General features: G+C 41.2%; 2 gene segments (V, D, J or C); both read left to right on the top strand.

Moving 5' to 3' along the window:
* The first annotated feature begins 1,525 nt into the window (after positions 1-1,525).
* Positions 1,526-2,244, top strand: LOC134372892 (immunoglobulin heavy variable 3-23-like). The segment is given in 2 exon segments: positions 1,526-1,610; positions 1,718-2,244. Coding segments are annotated over 2 exon segments (573 nt in total).
* A 12,978-nt stretch (positions 2,245-15,222) lies between these two features.
* LOC134372891 (Ig heavy chain V region 1B43-like) lies at positions 15,223-15,811 on the top strand. The segment is given in 2 exon segments: positions 15,223-15,268; positions 15,354-15,811. Coding segments are annotated over 2 exon segments (504 nt in total).
* Positions 15,812-20,055: the final 4,244 nt, after the last annotated feature.

Here is a 20,055-nt window from a genome sequence, read left to right as displayed (position 1 = left end):
GGGGGCTCCTCCTCTCCCCCTTGAGCACCACCCCAGGAGGCGGGAGCTGAGTGATTCTCCCCAACCCTGGAGAAGCCAGAAAGAAGTTAGGATCCCTGCAGATGTGTGCATCCCGGCAGATTCACACTCTGATGCTTTAGCACACTGGACATTTGGAAATTCATGAACTATTTCTAGTTTCATCTTTACTCTAGTGTGTTTGCCATCTAGTGATGTCCGACCCAGGTGAGCTAAGGTTTGGTCCTGTTTTTCCTGAAAACTACTCTGTCCAGATTTCAGGTTTGCTGTTTGTCTTGTTCACTTCACTCTTTGATTTCTTTAAGAAAATGCACTAATTTGCCACTTATCCAATGGGCTTGCTAGTGTTATTGTGTTTCTTGAAACAATAAGAAAAAACTCTTTTACTCCATCTCTACATTTGTATTCTAACAGCAGCTTACTTTATAATATCCAGAATCTGAGCATGATCCAAATTCCCATTAGCAGGTAAACTGAATAAAAGAAGCATTTTCATACATCGGGATACTACACCGTATTAAAAGTCATGAGTGCTTAAGTCACACATTTTGAAAAAAAGATCAGAATGAAGTATAGCAAGGAATCCCAAGCACTGACTGTATATTACATTTACTTCAATTGAAGATGAGAAAAAAATACTGTGAAGTAACATAAAGAAGTTCACGAGCTGCCTGGACATACGGAGAGAGGAAGGAAGCAGTGGGAAGAGAAATCAGAAGAACAGCAGGAAATGCTTTGGGATGAAATATTTGTGCACTATTTCCATTGTGGTGGTGACTGTGCAGGTGCACATGTATGTCAGCACTCATCAAGTGCACACTTTGAATAGGTGCAGTTTGTTCTGTCTATTATAGCTTCTTATGATGGTTACAAATAAAAGCAGATGTCAATAGAGAGAGATAAGGAAATACTGGAACATATAATTTCAGAGATCCTTTAAGTTGCAGCTGCATGAACTCTGGTTCTCTAAGTATAATGTGAATAAAAGGCAGAACACACCAAAATCACAAAGTGTGATTACAGGAAGGAGAACCTAACTAGGCAAATGTCACTAGGCAGGCCCAGCTCTGTGCTGGGGTTGGATCCATGGTGTGGAGCACAGACCCAGAAACTGACGCTCCCTCTGCCCAAAGATGAGCACTTGGTTAACTGTATAATCTTTTGATGATTTTGTTTATAACTGTACATCTATATAAAGAATTAGTATTCATAAGTGCCTCAAATACTTTGTGTTTCTGTGCAAAAACAATGTAGATGAATTATAAGTATCTATCAAGTTATAATCGTATAATAAAAAACATATTGTCACAAATATAGTTATTGCCACCAAACTGCCCTGGAGCCCTCACATCTGCTCTGGACTCGGCCCTCTTCATAGGCTCCCACCACAGAGCCTGCTATGTAGCAGGAGGACATGCAAATAGGGCCTCCCTCTGCTGATGTAAAGCAGCCCAGCCCTGACCCTGCAGCTCTGGGAGACAAGAACCAGCCCCAGATCCCCAGGTGCTCCAACTCGGTGATCAGGACTGAACACAGACGAGTCACCATGGAGTTTGGACTGAGCTGCGTTTTCCTTCTTGCTGTATTAAAAGGTCATATTAAGGCGAAATACAGACATTGGGAATGTGTGTGGTTATGGGTGGGAGAAATAGTGGATTCGTGTGAGAGTTTTTTGACCAGGGTGTCTCTGTGTTTGCAGGTGTCCAGTGTGAGGTGCAGCTGGTGGAGTCCGGGGGAGGCTTGGTGAAGCCTGGAGGGTCTCTGAGTCTCACCTGTGTCGCCTCTGGATTCACCTTTGATGACTATGGCATGAGCTGGGTCCGCCAGGCTCCAGGGAAGGGGCTGGAGTGGGTCTCAGCCATTAGCGGGAGTGGTGGTAGCACATACTACGCTGACTCCGTGAAGGGCCGATTCACCATCTCCAGGGAAAACGCCAAGAACACACTGTATCTGCAAACTGAAAATGCGAGAACTGAGGACACGGCCACGTATTACTGTGCGAGAGACACAGTGAGGGGACATCAGTGGGAGCCCAGACAAGAACCTACTGCAGGGACACACGGGACCACCAGGGGGCGCGCAGGACACACTGAGCTCAGGGGCCTCGTGCCAGTGGCAGGTGCAGAGGACACTGAGGTGTTTCCTAAAGACATCAACGGTTTCGTGTCCTCTCCAAGGTCGGAGGTGTCTCCTGAGACACTTCATGTCTTTTTCTTTGTGTTTTGAACTCCTCACATCCTCTCTTGGTTAACGACGGAGAAACTGACGATGTTTTTTGAAAATGAGATTTGAGCAGTCACTAAGGTCTTTTCCTTCACCGAATTTCTATGACTCATGTTTCATTCATGACAAGCAGATCTTCCGGAAGATTCTCATCATTCTTGACTGGAAATAATTTAACTGAAAAAAAAAAAAAAAAAAAAAAAAGGCCCATTGGCTGTGTGTTCTAAGCTCACATTCTTTGACCTCTGACAAACACCGTTTGTTCATACATGATCCCCTTACCTCAGATACGCACAACTCTGCCCCTTGTGGATTTGAATAAAGGTTTGTCCATCGATGAATTCAACCCCACTCAGTCCCCTAATGCGTATATCGTGTGTTCATCTATCTACGGAGGCCTGAACAGGTGACAGGTGCGTCAGCTGAACCTTCCTTACCTATGAAAGTGAGCCCTTGTGACTTTCAGACACATAACCAGGCAATTCAGGCACTAGTGCAGGACAGGCCTGCATCTTGTGAGGGGCACATGTGGCTGGTGGTGCCAGGCCACCTATAACAAGTCACACAATTTATGGCAGAGCATGTCCAGATGGATCCACCAGCTTCACAGCACCTGGTGGACAAGACCAAGAGACGCTAGTGTCACGCAGTGATTAGGTAATGGACCAAACAGGCTTGTGACCCTTAATGTAAGCAATGTCCCCAATGAGCAGACCCCATATATGCAGTGAAATTCACAGGGCAGAACGGTGGTTTTCAGAGAACTGGAGTTGTAGGAATAGAGAGATACTGGAAAAGGTCACAAAGCTTTTATTTAACAGGATGAATGACTTCTGGAGATCTGATGTACACCCTTGTGACATTAGTTACTACTGGTGTATTTTATACTTGATAACTTCTAAGAGGGTATATGTGAACTGTTCTCGAGATACACATACAAGTGATAAGTGTATGAAGTGATAGATACTTTGGTACTCACATTGGTGTATCATTTTACAATGTATGTGTATATCAAAATGTATCAATTGCACAACCAAAATGTATATAACCAATGTCCCCAATGACCAGGTGACATACATGCAGTCAAATAACTATGATTGCCAATGATGTGGATTAGATATGAAGAAGGGCTGAGAGAGCAATCCACAACAGTGAGTGCTGTTAGAGGAAATTAATGTACCCTAAATTCAAATGAAACGTTCATTCTTTGTAAGAATGTAGGGAAAGGTGGAGAATGTGTATTATAACTGAATCCAGGGGCTGCCACTGAGCTGATTTGGTTAGAGTGTAGCCTTATAACACAAATGTCACATGGTTGGGTCCCTGTAATAGCCAGTCTCTCTCTCTCTCTCTCTCTCTCTCACACACACACACACACACACACACACACACGCACGCACACGCACAAGGCTATAACTCTTTACACAAGATATATGAAAAATTCATAAAATTCAACACAAAGAAACAGCCCTTTTAAATTCTTCTTCAGTGCACGGTGGCTCTTACCTGCATGTTAGTTTCATGATAAGGGCATCGGTGACCTTGAATGTCTGATACAATGTTAACTAAATTAACTAACACATTTAAAATTTTAACAATGTCATATATAACAATGAAAAAGTACAGTGGCAAGTGTGAACTTCTTATTTCAGAGATGCTAATGCAATGTGAATTTAAATTAGATTTAAATAAATAGTAATTTTTCTGTATATTTCTCACAGAAAATGTGCAGTCTAGCAGCATGTGGAAAGATGCACAGTCTCTGACTTATGATGATTCAACTTAAGATTTCTCAACTTTTCCATCGTGCAAAAGAGCACACATTCTGAAAAAAAAAAAAACTGTATTTTATGGAGATATAATGTGCTAAGGAATGCACGAGGTAAAATATCTATTGGGACATCAAAAACATAAAATGTGTCTGAGGGGAGTTAATTGCTGAGTTCTTCTCAATGAAAAGTAAGTTGTTATTGCAACCAAAGGAACTTTGATAACTACTGCATGTTGTGTATGAACCTCATGCTAACCACAAAGCAAGAAGCTATAGGGACACACGAAAGTGAAGCAGAAAGGAATCAAAGCATACTGATGCTGCATATCATCAAGTCAGAAAGGAAGACCGCAGGAGAGAAAGACAGAATCACAGGATCATCAGAGAAATCCGAAAAATAAATAAGTGAAAAAGGCTATAGTAAGTCCTCACCTATCAATATATACATTGAATGTAAATAGATTTAACGCTTCAGTCAAAGACATAGATTATCAGAATAGCACGCAAAATATTCACAGTGAAAAGAATAAAGGAGATGTAAGGAAGGAGAATCTGAAAGATAGGAGGGGCAGCTACACTTATTTAAGACCAAATAGAGTTTAAGTCTGAAATTGTAAATAGAGATTAAAAAGCTATTCATAATAATAAAGCAGTTCATTCATCAAGAACATTTAACAACTCAAATACGTATGTGTATATAAGTACATACATAGAGAGTGTATGCAGACATAAATATGTAATAAATATTAATAGACCTGGAGGGAAATATACAGCAATCGTCACAGTGGGTTTGGAATGCCCTACTTTCAAAAACAGATCATTCAATCAGAAGTTCAATAAAGAAACATCAGACTTGAACTACATCTAAGACCAAATGGACCTAAAAACAGTGAACAGACATTCCATCCAACAGGGGCAGAGCGCACATTCTTCTGAAGCCCACATGAAAAATTATTCAGGACAGATAATATGTTAGGCCACTAAAATAGTCTTAACATATTTACAAAGATTAAATTTATTGCAAATATTATTCAGCAAGATCAAGTTCACTTTAATGCTGGATGCAAAGATCGTTCAACACACGCAATGAATAAATGTAATCCAGTACATTAAAAGAACGAAGCCACAAAAGAAAATTAAACAAATGGGACTATGTGAAAATAAAAATACTTCTGCTCAGCAATGGAAACAATCAACAGAGCAGAAAGACAACCTACAGAATGGGAGAAAGTACTTACAAAATATACACCTGGCAAGGGATTTATATCCAGAATGTGTAAGGATCTCAAACAACCCCACTGTAACTTCTCATTGTTTGAGAAATGGCCGTTCTGTTTTCCATAACAGCTGAACTAACTAACAGTTCCACGGGAAGTCTAGAAGTGTTCCCATTTGTCTGCATCCTCACCAGCGTTTGTTATTCTGTGTCTTTTTGATTTTAGCCAGTCTAACTGGAGTGAGGTGATGTCACAATGTGGTTTTCATTTGCATTTCCCTGATGCTTAGTAATGTTGAGCATTTTTTCATGACTGTTGGCCATTTGTATGTCTTTTTTGACAAATGCATTTTCAGCACCTTTGTCAATTTTTAAAGTATGTATGCACATATATACTTTACATATATATGTACATATGTATTTTACTGTGAAGTTGTTTGAATTCCTTGTATATTCTGGATATTAGTCCTTGTCGGATGAATATTTTGTAATTTTTTCCGTATCTGTAAGTCATCTTTTCATTCTGTTGAATGTTCCCATTGCAATGCAGAAGATTTTAGTATGATATAATCCCATTTGTTTGTTTTTCCTTTTGATTCTATTTGATGTCTTTTGTTATTCCATATGAATGTGAGGATTGTTTTTTCTATTTCTCTGAAGAATGCAATTGCATTGAAACTGTATATACCTTTGGGTGGTATGGACATTTTCACCTTAACACTTCCAAACCATGTAAATGACATGGCGTTCCGTCTTTTGGTGTCCTATTTAATTTCTTTCAGCATTGTTTTGTAGTTCTCGTTGTAGAGATCTTTCACTTCCTTGGTTAAATATATTTCTAGGTATTTTATTTTGGGGTGAGTATTGTAAATGGGATTGCTTTTTCAATCTCTTTTCTGATAGTTTGTTCTTGGTGTATTAAAACACTACTGTATTTTACATATATTGATTGTGTTTCAGACTAATTTATGGAATTTGCTTGTCACTTCTAAGAGTTCTTTACTAGATTCTTTAGGTTTTTCTTTATATAAGATCATGTCATCTGCAAAAGGAAACAATTCGACTTGTTTTGGCCAATTAGGTTTCCCTTTACTTCTTAGTCCTCTCTGAATGCTCTGGCCAGCTCTTCCGATACTATGTTATATAGGAGAGGTGACAGTGGCCATCCTTGTCTTCTCCCTGCTCTTAAAGAAAAACAAACAAACAAACAAACAAAAACTTTTGTTTTTTCTCTATTCGGGATGATGTTTTTGGTAGGTTTGTCATGTTTGGCTTTTACTAGTTTTTATTTATTTTTATTTTTTCCTGTTATACCTAATTTGTGAAGAGTCTTTATCATGAAGGGATTGCGTATTTTATCAAATGCTTATTCTATGTCCCTTGAGATGACCATGATTCTTGTTCTTGATATTTTTTAAATTTTTGAAGTAATGAATCATGTTTATTAATTGAGTATATTGAACCAACCTTGCATCCTTTGGAAGAATCCCACTTGATCATGTCAGGGGGCTCAGTGTGGTTGCACTGACTGGGCATGGCTTTGTATGTCTGGCCCTCCTCAGGGAGACCCTGACCCCATCTCACAGGCATCTAAAGAGTTCCTGTGTGATGGGAGAGCAGGAAATCCCACAATGTGTGCACTTCCCAAGTCTACACTGGCATTGTGTTTACTTTTCTTCTGTTTGACAAAGCGAGTCACAATCCTAGGCCCAGGGTCAGTGTAGCGGCACTACCTACATGTAAAATACAGACAAGAAGTACATATTTCCTGCTCATTACCATTAACACTAGCCCGTGTGTGTGTGTGTGTGTGTGTGTGTGTGTGTGTGTGTGTGTGTGTGAGTGTGTGCATTTACTTGCATTATTAGCTGTGGAGTGGGCTCTGAGCCCCATAATTCTTTAGACTCAGGTGTTCACTGCTATGACCTTCTGCAAGATAATTCTGGAGGAGATAAGAGACTCTCCCACACCCCCAAGAATTTCTGGACTCACCGTGAGTGTCAGCTATGTCACTGCATCTGCCAGCTCCAGGGAACAGGCTCCCAGGTAGTGTTATAAAACATTCACTTGTTTTTTCTCTACAGAGCATTTGGGTTTAGTGAGACTAATTCACTATCTTAAGAAATGCTGACAAAAGCATATGGTGTTCCTGAAAGAATACTCTGAAGCTGTGGCACAGACCCTTAATGCTGGAGTAGAGATGCTGCGAGGATAACACACCCTGAGCCCAGGCAGGAGCCTCCCCTGTAGGGCCAGCACTCGGCTGCAGGGGGTGCTCAGGACATGCCCAGCACAGGCTCCAGCAGGTGCAGAGGGGGCTGGGGAGAGGCTTCCTGTCAAGGCCTGGAACTTGATCTTTCAAACATACTGACATAAATGCAAATATTTAAAGCAGTGCAGATGTTCCTATAATATTTTATTTTACTGGGAGCATTCAGCTGAAACGATAATGCAAGGAGAGCAATATTTAGAAGGAATTTTTAGTTCTCGTAGGTGTCTCACTAGTAAAATTCTGGAGTACAGGGGTGCCTTCATTAATTCAAATGGTGCAGAATTTTGGGTTACACACTGATCGCAGTAACAGGGCATTCAGATTTCAGGCCTAGTGATGTTACCTGGCCTGAGTGTTTGACAGGAAAGTGGTGATTCAGAGATGGTGGCAGATGAATGAACCTGAGTTGATCATAAATAGATTAGTGATATGAGGACCAATGTGCATGAATGGTAACTATGTAAATACTGTGTACATTTTATTATGAGGAACAATGTGCATGAATGGTAACTATGTAAATACTGTGTACATTTTATTATGAGGAACAATGTGCATGAATGGTAACTATGTAAATACCGTGTACATTTTATTATGAGGACCAATGTGCATGAATGGGAACTATGTAAATACCGTGTACATTTTATTATGAGGAACAATGTGCATGAATGGTAACTATGTAAATACCGTGTACATTTTATTATGAGGAACAATGTGCATGAATGGTAACTATGTAAATACCGTGTACATTTTATTATGAGGAACAATGTGCATGAATGGTAACTATGTAAATACCGTGTACATTTTATTATGAGGACCAATGTGCATGAATGGGAACTATGTAAATACCGTGTACATTTTATTATGAGGAACAATGTGCATGAATGGTAACTATGTAAATACCGTGTACATTTTATTATGAGGAACAATGTGCATGAATGGTAACTATGTAAATACCGTGTACATTTTATTATGAGGAGTTGGGGATGAGATTCAGATTAATTCAAAACAGAATTTTCAAGCAATATTTTGGAAAATATTTGTTTATGAAGTGCCCCATTCAACTTCTTGTCAATATAATCAGGGACCCAGCCCTGGATCACACAGTCCATGGTTATTCTGAGAATCAGGGGTCTTTCTACTGAACAGCCTGGGATCATAGGTCACCCAGACAGGTGCAGGGAAACAAACTCAGAAGTGCCCGATAGATCTCACAGCCACCCATGAGTCCTGCTGGACACTCATGGTCACTCTCTCTGAGTTACAGAGGCTGCTCTGGTGCCTGGTGAGGCCAGCATGGGGTCAGTGCAACAGCTCAGCAATAGCGACACTGACAGGCTCATAAATGATCGAGGTGGTCTCCATAATACTCAGATGTGGGTTCACAGTGAGAAGAGTGTCCTGGGGGGTCTTGTTCCTCAGAGAGGGGAGCTCTGCCTGCTCTGAGCTCAGGGGTGAGGCAGGAGATGCATGTCCTCAAGGTGGATTAGGACCTGGACCCGCAGCCTCTCACTGTGGCGTGGCCCATGTGCCATCGGTCTCCTCCTCTGAGGCCGAGCTAGTTATTGAACTATAAAATACTCCACCTCATGAATATGCAAATGAGCTGAGTTCTACTGAGGTGAACAGAGTTGTGTGTGTGTCCTGAGAGCATCCGGACAGCCAAGTAATTGGGATATAGGAGCGGCTCTGAAAGTTCCTGAGCTTGTCTATTTTAATGATTTTTACCGGATGATGTGAGAATCCCCTTTGTTTGCAAAGAGTTCACAGACGTGCACTTCTCCAAAATCACGTGTGCTTATTCCTGTTTTGGCTAATTTATGAGCTGTAATAAGTGAAATAATTTCTCTCATCTGGAGTTATTTTACATAAGGCAGAGGATCTTAGTCTAATGTAAAGATAACATTGGAATAGCAATTCCTGCTTAATAAAATAACCAGTTGTGTTATAATGGCATAATTAATAAACCCAAAAAAGTTATTTCAAGGTTCTCAATGTGAGTCTCTAATAAATCTAAGAAATGTGCAGAATTGCCATAAATATGATAAAACTATTTTGAGCACAAAGCATTTATTCACAACTTCTACCTGTATTACTAACAACAAAGTAATTTGTACCTCACCTCGAACTCAGGTTATTTTTCAAGTCAGTTATTCATTTTCCTTTTAATCTTAACATCTCTAGATGATTATGTGCTCTGTTTCAGCAGAAAGTAAACAGAGGTGACTGGAACTGACTAAACAATGACACAAATCACAAGGTAGTGAAACAAGAAGAACATATGAGAATGGATCCAGACTTAGGTATTTCAACAGTTCATGTATCCAGTTAATTAGTTTTCTCAATGTTAGACACTAATAAGCTTCACAATTTCGCTTCATGACACAGTTCGCTCTTATCAAGTGTGGACATGAATGACTTTCCAGTCACACACAGATATGGTGATATCTTGTTTTATACAAGAAAGGGGGTCATTCTTCTGAAATGCCCTTCTGGAGAATCAGGAAAGCCCCAGCAGACCATCTCTCCTGCGTCCATGAGTAGAACTGTGTCATGTGTCCACAGGGACAGAAGTCCCTAATGGGAACAATAAAAAGGCACCAATGAGGCTGCCCATTTTTTGTCTTATATAATCACTAGAGACTCATGCCATGGTTCACCTTGAATATATTTATGTAATTTATGTGTAATTACGTACATCCTCAATAAAAAATTCCTAGTCATGACTGAGTTTCATATGTGTGTGCTCTTGTGTTTAGAATTTTGACAAGCTCACTTTATGTAATTTTTTTCATATCACAGGTTGGAAACACAAAATAAAGCAGCTTTTTATCAACTGAAACAGCTGTAACGTTTTGCCAATGGATTATATCAAGACATAGAGAAAAGAGGCAGGTGGTAAATAAAACACCTCTGAATCCTCTGAAGAATGGAAGGAAGTTGAAGAAAATCCCCCTGCAGATGTCCAGAGCCCTTGAGATTTGTCTCATGGCCATGTTCCACCTTCAGAAATTCCCAGGATTATCTTGTTGACTAGTTACGTATGACCAAAGCAATATTAGCTCTCTTTGAAAAGATTCACCACCAGTGCTGATTTAACATAGTAACCAATTTGTCTATATCAAGTAGAGCTGATTCATAGAAACATTTTTTTGAATTTTGTTTTATTTTATCAATATGCAATGTAGTTGATTATTATGGCATATTACCAAAACCTCCCTTCCCCCTGCCTCACCCCCTCCCAACAACCTCATATCTGTTCACTTGTTGTAACAACTTCACAAGGAATTGTTATTGTTGTTTCTTCTCCTCCCCACAGATTAATTGTGTATTTATTTATTTATTTTTAGCTTCATGAAATGAGTCAGGCACAGAAAGAGAAATACCACATGTTCTCACTTATCTGTGATTAAAAGAAACATTTATCTAATATTTACTTAAAATTGTCTGTAGCCATCAAGCAGCTTTCTTGAGAACACTTTTTCTGTAAGGACAGAGCATCTGCTGACCCCAGGACACCTCTCACAACACACACACCTGGTGTCAGATGACGTCCAGATGGCCTCAGAAGCTGCAGAGCACTGAGGTGGACAGTCCCATGGGTGGCAGGAATCAGACAACAGAGAGGGAACGGGCTGAGTATTCTGGTCAAAACCATCATCCTTGATGTCCTCAGTGATCAGAGGACACATACAAATATCTCTGAGCCTGAAAATTTGGGAACAGACCTGAAGCACGATGGAGATAGGAACTTTGCACTGAAAACACTTTTAGGGAAAAATTAACAAATTACATAAGCAAATGAGCTGAGTTTTCTACTTATGAACCTGGACACAGGACAGCAGGGTACATTTATCCTTTCAATTGAGGGTCAGTATTAGCGGAAACATTTTTAAACAATCATTTGTGCCTTTCCTTTAAACACAGTCATGCTCTAAATTTACCAGGCAAGTGGAATGTGAACTTCCAAGGGCTGACAACATAACATACAAATAAAAAATCAACCAGTGTCAATCTCACTTTTGTAATTAAAGAGGAAATTAAAAGTGTTGCTGAGTATTTTTAACCTTTTACTAGTTTCCTCATGACCCTGTTACATTTGAAATTGAATTGAATTATCCCATGTTAGAAAGTCTGATGGGAAGACCCTGAAAAAGTGTAACATGGTGATTGATTTGTTATCAAGTACCACAGCCATGCAGTTTAGGTCATTATCTTCAGACATAATTGAACTTCAATAAAGCCTCGTCATAACATCCGTGTTTTTATGTCAGCTTTTCTCTGACAATATTTTCATTGCTGATTTCAGGTCATGCATTCCCAAACATCTTACCTTAAAATACATACAAACTTGCACTGCAGATATTGCCGCAAGCATGCACTTTTTGCAATAAAAGCTCTCATTTTGCCTTTTACTTCTTTTATTCAATATTTTTTTTATTTTCTATTTTATTTTATTGGTTATGAATATTCACAGGGTACAAAGCTTACCGTCGGCACTTGTGCCCAAAATGTGGTGGCCAGATCAGTACTATTACCATGCCTATTCTACGAATTGTGATTATTCCTCATGTCCCCCGCACAATTAATCCCTTATGTCCTTCCCCCTCTGTCTTGTCTCCACCCCATTCCACAACCCGAGGTCTGCTCTGTCCCTCTGCAAGACCAATGCACCCCTGTGGCTTTTCTTTCCTTCCTTCGTTCTCTCTTACCTCTCACTTATGATGGAGAACATGTGGCATTTTTTCCCCTTTGCTTGGCTTATTTCACTCAACATTATTTTCACCAAGGTCATCCATGTTGCTGTGAATGATGGAACGTCATTCCTTTTCATGGCACAGAAATTTAACACAGTTACGTGCACATTTTGACGTTGTGGGGTGTGTTGCTTTCTGATCTCTAAGGTTATTCTCAATCCATGACCCCCTTTCTTCCTTGCCTTGTAGGTCTGATTCTTGAACATTTTTCCTTTTTTCACCGTGATAGTTTTCTCTTTCCCTCTCTTTGTCTCTCTCTCTCTCTTTCTTCTATATTTGTGTTTCAGAAGAGAATAACGTACAAATCTGTGTCCTATCCAAGTCTAGTGATGCTCAGAATTTTGATCCCTATAATCCCTAAATCCATGAGATAAAATCTCAACTCACCTCTCTGTTGGTCTCCAATGCCATTGCTGTTTCATAATTTATTTTTTGCTGTTGTTTAGGTTTGCTTACTGATTCATTAAACATATCAATACTGCTCATTATGGTTATTATTTGCATAGTCATTGTGTTTAACATTGTTTCATTTAAAGCATAATAAAATTCTCTCTGCTAGTATTTTTTCTCCCTTTTCTGACAATCTATATAAGACATTTTTTTGAATATATTTTATCCTTTTATTGGTGTGAGAGTCCTGCTTAATGAATTTTAATATTATTTTTTCTTTAAATAAATAAAAAATAGATCCATCCACAAAACACAAACACTCCTAATGCAAGTTAATATGCAACATGCAAATGAGGCTAGCAGGATAATTATTATACAAGGAACAGCGACGATTCACTCTCCACAACACACAGGGCTGACCTGCTGAATCTGTACCTTGGGAGATTGTTCCACTACACAGTGACATATGTCAGAACAGGGCTGTGAAGTTTCACATTTGTGTATGTTACAAGGAATTGCTCAGCATCAATCAGAGGCATTGTTCAAGTTAGATTTTCCAAAAACACCCCTGGTGAATGTTTGCGGGCGGACGCGCGAGTGTGTGTGTGTGTGTGTGTGTGTGTGTGTAGGGGGGAGAGAGAGAGACTCAGGTGACACATGGTTAGTGTGTTACCCTCCAATTCCCCCCAAAACCTGTTGTCCTCTTGCATGCAGAGATGACAGAAAACATACATTTTTGATCTTTTGATGTAAGTCAGGACCATATGATTAATCAAACCAAAGGAAAGGTACACAGATACACAGTCACAGCCTGGATAATTAAATTAAAGTTCAACAGGTACAAAGCTTCAGTTGCACAGGATGAACAAGCTCTGGGGATCTGCTCTACAACACTGCACCCACAGTTAACAATACTGCATTGTGCACTTACAATGTGTTAACAGAGAAGAGCTCATGGTAAGTGTATTTACAACAGTTAAAAAATAGTCCACCTGAAATTCATCATTCCCTCTCCTTCTGTCTTCTATTAAGCATCAGTCCACAAGCTGTAGGTTCTGGGTCTCAAACCAGTGGGAGTCTGGGTTCCTGAGTGACGTTATGAATCAGACACCTCTTCTCACCGCAACTTCCCTCCTGGACACATTAGAGTAGAAATGAGCAAACAGTAGGTATTTGTTCTTGAAACTTTATTGCACTGAGATGCTGGAGCGTTTGCTACACTAGGCAGAACGTACTGATAAATTATCCTGGGTAAATCGACATGGGCAGCTGGGACTCTGCAGAGTCAGCTGAAGGTTTAGAAACAAACCGAAACAGAGTTGCACATACACCTAGTTATTTTAAATCTCCTCTCTGATAATTCCAAAACCTATGTCACATCTTATCCTGGGTCTGATACTTGCTTTGTCATTTCAGTGTGTTTGTTTTCCTTTGTCTTTTTTCAGGTCTTTGACCATTTTGGTAAAATCTCAGCAAAATTCATGAGTTAACAAGAACTGAAGAATCAGCCCCGAAATGTCCATCAGCAGCTCCTGACTTATAATCCACTCAGGAGCCTTCAAGGGCTGTCCCTCCATGACATGGGCCTGCTCTTGGGACATAGAGGGGGCTCACAGGAGTAGACACAGCACAGCATCCAGCACAGCCCCTGGCCTCTTTCTCTGTGGTGGGCGGCATCTCAGAGGGCAGTGACCAGAGTCATGGAGTGGCTGTCATGGGCCCCAATGCAGCGACATCAAAGGGAAGTGTGTTTTTAAACTTTCATATTAGGGATATTATTACTGCTTGCATGTTAACCATTGTGATTGATATTTTCACAAGCGGGGATATCTGATGTGATTGTAGGACTAAATGAAAGAATTACATCAATGTTTAAAATAATAAGGGTGAGAACTGAATTTCTGTTGAAAATTCGAACACATTAGAAGCACAGGATTTACCTTGTTAAGGCGCATTTAAAAGAGTCCATTTATCTTTTCCAAACAGTGAGAATCAGTTTCCTCAGTCATGTACAGGATGCTGTAGTTCGCAGAGTCCCTGTGGGTTCCCATGTGCTGTGTCTTGTATCACATGGTGGACGGAGCACAAGGCAGGCCTGGAACTCATGGAACAGCAACCATGTAACAATGTAACAAGCTCTCAGATGTGATGAGAACCACATGACAGGAGAGGGTGCACGGAAAGAAAGCAGGGGTTGTGCTGTGATCAGAACTGTAAAAGCACGACCCAGAGCTTGAGTTTGTGGGAAAAGCTGGGCTGGGCCCAAGACAAGGCACAAGAGAAGGTAGAAGGAAGGTAGATCTGGGCTAAGAAATCTGGGGCCATATTATGGAGTGTTCTTTCACATCTGATAATTATATGTCATGTAATTTTCAGAAAATAATAGAATATAGGCCCATCAAAAATGCAGAAGTCCCACCTCAGTTCCTTACCGCTTATAAGGACAGAGCTCTCCCACATGCAAATTTTCCTTCAAGCTCCAGGGTAAATGTGGACTCATGGGTGGTGGAAGCTCACAGGTCTGTCCTCAGACAGGGCTCAGGTGTCTGGGGAAGGCAGAGTTGAGATCTAACAGAAGATGAGACTGTGGGGTCTTCTCCTTTGCCTGGTGACAGCTCTCCAAGGTGAGTGTCTCATATGTCACACATGGGTCTACGATATGGTTGTGACTGCATGTGACTGACAGTGATTGATTCTCCTTGTCTCCAGGTGTCCTGTCCGAGGTGCAGCTGCAGGAGTCGGGCCCAGGACTGGTGAAGCCCTCGCAGACCCTCTCCCTCACGTGCACAGTCTCTGAATTCTCCATCACAACCAGTTATTACTACTGGCACTGGATCCGCCAGCCCACGGGGAAGAGCCTTGAGTGGATGGGATACATCAGTTATAGTGGTGGTACAGGTTATAACCCGTCCGTCAAGAGCCGCACCTCCATCACCAGAGACACGTCCAAGAACCAGTTCTTCCTGCAGCTGAGCTCTGTGACCGATGAGGACACGGGCGTCTATTACTGTGCGAGAGACACAGTGACAGGAAGTCAGCATGAGCCCAGACACAAACCTCCCTGCAGGATACAGGAGTGGTCTGGGCTGCAGGGAGCGCTCAAGGCCCACCCAGCTCCTGTGCCCCATGGAGCAGGTGCAGAGAGGGGGGTTCCTCCTGGGATCTGAGGTTTCCTCTGCTCTGCTGACTCCCAGATGTCCCTCAGGGTCATTTCCTGCTTTGTTGTTTGTGACTCTAATTCCCATGTTCTCACTGCAGGCAACACAGACTGAAGTAACTTCCCTCATTTGTAGATAAGATGTTTCCACTCACTGGGACCTTTTATTTCTCAGGTGTGAACATGACCTGTTCTCTTTCCTGACACACAAATCATTGTAAAGATTCTTTTCTTATCTTCACGTGATCAACAATATTTTTCCCTAAAGGTTAGCTCAGTCCAGGCGCACAGTGTCCCTAAGTGGTCTTTTTCCTCAGTCAAGCACACGTGCTGCCACATGGTTATGATCATCCCTCAGGAACTCTGTCCATGGGGTCCGTGTCCTGCCTGGGGCAGTCTATCCTCTGGATACTCATTCACACTGTGGACACATTTGTTCAGTATGTGTCCCTCTCTCTGTCCATCCTCCAGTGTCCCGGATGGAGAAGCAGCTGCCTGGGGGCCAGACACAGCTCTTACACTTCTCTGTGGAGGTTTCAGGGTGACAAGCACAGAGAGAAATTCCCACCAGGGCCCTGCTGGGCTGCATTCTGGGTGGGGCCTCTCAAAGCAGCCCTGGGAACTGTGTCCTAAGTTGTGTATCTCAGGTTCCCTGGGGCGATTCCCTGTGGATATTGAGAAGCAGCTGGACAGAGCCCTGCTCCCTGCCCACTCTCTGCTGTCCCTCAGACATCACGGACACTTGCCCTAATACCATCCTCTGTCTACCACTGTTTAAATTCTCACTAGATCTGTCCCTAGACACTCAGCTCCCTGAGTCAAGGTCCCTGCTCAATTCTTACCAAGTCTCCTGTGCAGGTGCAGATGAGGGGCCCAGTAATGAGGCTGATCATTGAAGGTAGGGACCTCACGTGGTGCTGAGCAGGCACCTACGGCTTACGAATGTTTCATAAAAAGAGAAAATACCACATGCAATGGAGGTGAGACAACAGCACAACGCAGGGAAGAAACATTGACAGGCTGGAGCTATTAATTAGAAAGTCTGTCTCTGCAAAAGTCACTGAAAAGAGGATGACAAGGCAAGCTATGGACTGGATAAAATGTCCCCTGGTGTCCTTGTTTGTGTCTCCTCTGTGGACTAGGTTTTCAGAGACTTCTTAAATAGTGTCTAAGGTGCATGTGGTGTTTTAGTTTTTCCCTGTTAGTACGCAGAAAATCAGTAACTCTTCTTATATCTGTAAAAGAAGTGAGTTCACAGGGTGAACTCCTGTCCCCCGAATTGAAGATGCAGTCAGGAGGACACAGAGGGTCACAACTTGTCAGATCACAACGTTGTGTGTAAGGTGTGGGTAGTGTGGGTGGTAGGGAAGCACTGCACAGTCCTATGACGAGCTCTGTCCTTTAGTGAGCCGTGTCCTGGCTGTGACGTTCACAGGCGCTTCTCCCTTCATGAGGCTCTTAGGCGAGACTGGAAGGCTCTCAGGGAAGGGGACAGAGTTGGGTGTTTCTCTTCTCTGTGGTCAATTATGCTCTGAAGAAGTAATCCCCTCTTGGGATCAGCTAAATTAGTTTCTCCTGAGGTGACCTTCTGAAGAGCGTCCTGCTCTGCTGAATCTCAGAATGGCTCCTTCCCCCTTTCTCTGCAGGGAGCATGAGGGTTCTTTTATGGTATTTTCATTGAGAACCTCATCGCACCGCTGAGGTGGAGTTTAAAAGGTTGGGATCTCTAAGACCGTCCCCCTGGGACGGACCCAACTCTCAGATTTCCCCACCCTGAGTCTCCAGCAATCCTTCACCTACAGCTCTGGTGTATCTTCCCCCATCCTGGACCACACACAGGTTTCTGCTCATGAGTTTCTGATCAGACCAGCTGTGACCCTCTGTGTCTTCCTGATTGCATCTTCAATTTGGGGACAGTAGTGAACCCTGTAACGTCACTTCTTTTAGGTATTTAAGAAGAGTCACTGATTTTCTGACTGTTCAGTGATTTTCTTGTTGTCTGGATGGGAGCGATGACGTCCAAGCTTCTTATGTGCAAGACCTGAAACCAGACCCCTTATGTCGCACCCGAAGGTCAAGGACTGCGTGTGTGTGTCCTCGTGATTGTTGCTTGTTTACATCCACTTGTCACATTGAAGGTGTCCAATAGGAGCTGTGCTGGCAGCTGTGCTCACCTCGTTCGTGATTCTGAGGGACGCCTTGATCCTTCACCACTGTGTGGTCTGAGAGAGGCTATTTCTCCTTCACATTTGTTATTAAAAATGTTTTCTTAAATGACACATCATATTTGTATTCATTTGTGGGGAACTATGTGGTGCTCTGATAAACGTATATAATGTGGAATAATTAGGTCAAAGTAATCAACGTATTTATCACCTCATTTTATTTTCGTGGTGAGACATTTGAAATTCACTCTTTGCTATTTTGAAATATATAATCTATTCTTATTGGCTATAGTTGCTGTGCTATTCAATATATATCAAATATTTATTCCTTTCTGGATGGAAGGTGGATACGAGGAGTTGTTGGTCTCTGTCACTCTTGGAGGATCATTTAGCTGAATTGAGAGTCCCAGGTGGTGTTGGTTGAAGCTTCCAAAACTTTAAACATTTCAAATCTCTCAATTTTTGTTGGCTTTGATTCTTACGAGAAATCCTCTGTAATTCTTACCTTTATTCTTTTATGTGTAAGCGTTTCTTAGCCTGACCACGTTAGGTATGTTCTGAGGATTTAAGTTATAACACTTAACATCTTGGTCATGGGTGTGTATGTGTGTGTGTGTGCATGTGTGTGTGCGTGTACATATGTGCGTGTGTGCATGTGTGTGTACGTGTACATATGTGCGTGTGTGCATGTGTGTGTGCGTGTACATATGTGCGTGTGTGCTTGTGCGTGTACGTGTACATATGTGCGTGTGTGCATGTGTGTGTACGTGTACATATGTGCGTGTGTGCATGTGTGTGTGCGTGTACATATGTGCGTGTGTGCATGTGTGTGTACGTGTACATATGTGCGTGTGTGCATGTGTGTGTACGTGTACATATGTGCGTGTGTGCATGTGCGTGTTTGTGCTTCATTTCTTTTGCTTTGATTCATCCTGTTAGGTGCTCTGTAGCTTCCTTGATCTGCACTTTTGTGTCTGCCCTTTACTTACAAGTTTTTATCAATGCTTTAGAGTTTTCAATATTCAAATCTTTAAGCAATTTGGTTACATTTATTCCCAGGAATTTAATTATTTTTTCTGATGCTATTGTAAATAGAATTGTTTTACTGATTTATTTTTAGATAGTTTATTGTTAGTGTATAGAAACACTACTGCTTTCTATGTGCTGATTTTTTAGGATGCAATATTACTAAATGTGTGTTGGTTCTCACAGTTAACAGGCAGAGTCTTTAGGGTTTTTATATATGAGATCATGTTATCAGCAAACATACAGTTTTTATTATCCTTTCATAAGTGGATGCCATTTATTTATTTTTATTACCTCAATGTTCTGGCTAGACTTCCAGTTCTATGTTGAAAGGAAGTGGTGAGAGAAGTTCTTATTCTGATCATGTTTAACAAAGGCAGACTTTCACTGTTAAGCATGTCATTAGCTGTGGGATTGTCCTATATCACCGTTAATATAGCGAAGGATAATATGTCTATCACTAATTTGTTGAAATTTTTGTTATTAAAAAGATATCGAAGGATGTCAAATCCTTTTTCTGCCTCTGTTGAGATGATTATAGGTTTTTCCCCTTCATTCTGTAATGGCATTTATCATATTTATTTACTTGCTTCTTTTGAACCGTCTTTGCATCCCAGAGATAACTCTGAGTTAATCATGGATCAGAATCTATTATAAAGCTAAAATAATCAAAACAGTATGGTGATGACATACACACAGACATACAGACATACAAACCAGAGAGCCTAGAAATAAAACCCACCATTTATGTTCAACTGATTTTTAACAAAGGTGGCAAGAACACATAATGAGAAGAGCAAAATGTCTTCCAAAATTTTGTTGGGAAAATTGGATATCCACATGCAAAAGAATGAAATTGCACCCTTACACAAAAATCAACTCAAAGTGGAATAATAATTAAATTTCAGTCCTGAAACTATGGCACTATTAGAGTAAAACACAGAGGAAAATCTCCACAACATTGGTCTGGGGAAAGCAGCAAGAACCCTAGAAGGTGACACAGGACTGATCTAGAGTGGCACTCCTGACCCTCTGCCCAAAGGGCCCAGCACCTGGAGCAGGT

The sequence above is a fragment of the Cynocephalus volans genome, chromosome 3 (assembly GCF_027409185.1).
Source record: "Cynocephalus volans isolate mCynVol1 chromosome 3, mCynVol1.pri, whole genome shotgun sequence".
NCBI classification, from domain to species: Eukaryota; Metazoa; Chordata; class Mammalia; order Dermoptera; family Cynocephalidae; genus Cynocephalus; species Cynocephalus volans.
The sequence above is the reverse complement of the archived record's forward strand: the minus strand, read 5'-3'. Positions and strand labels throughout refer to the sequence as shown.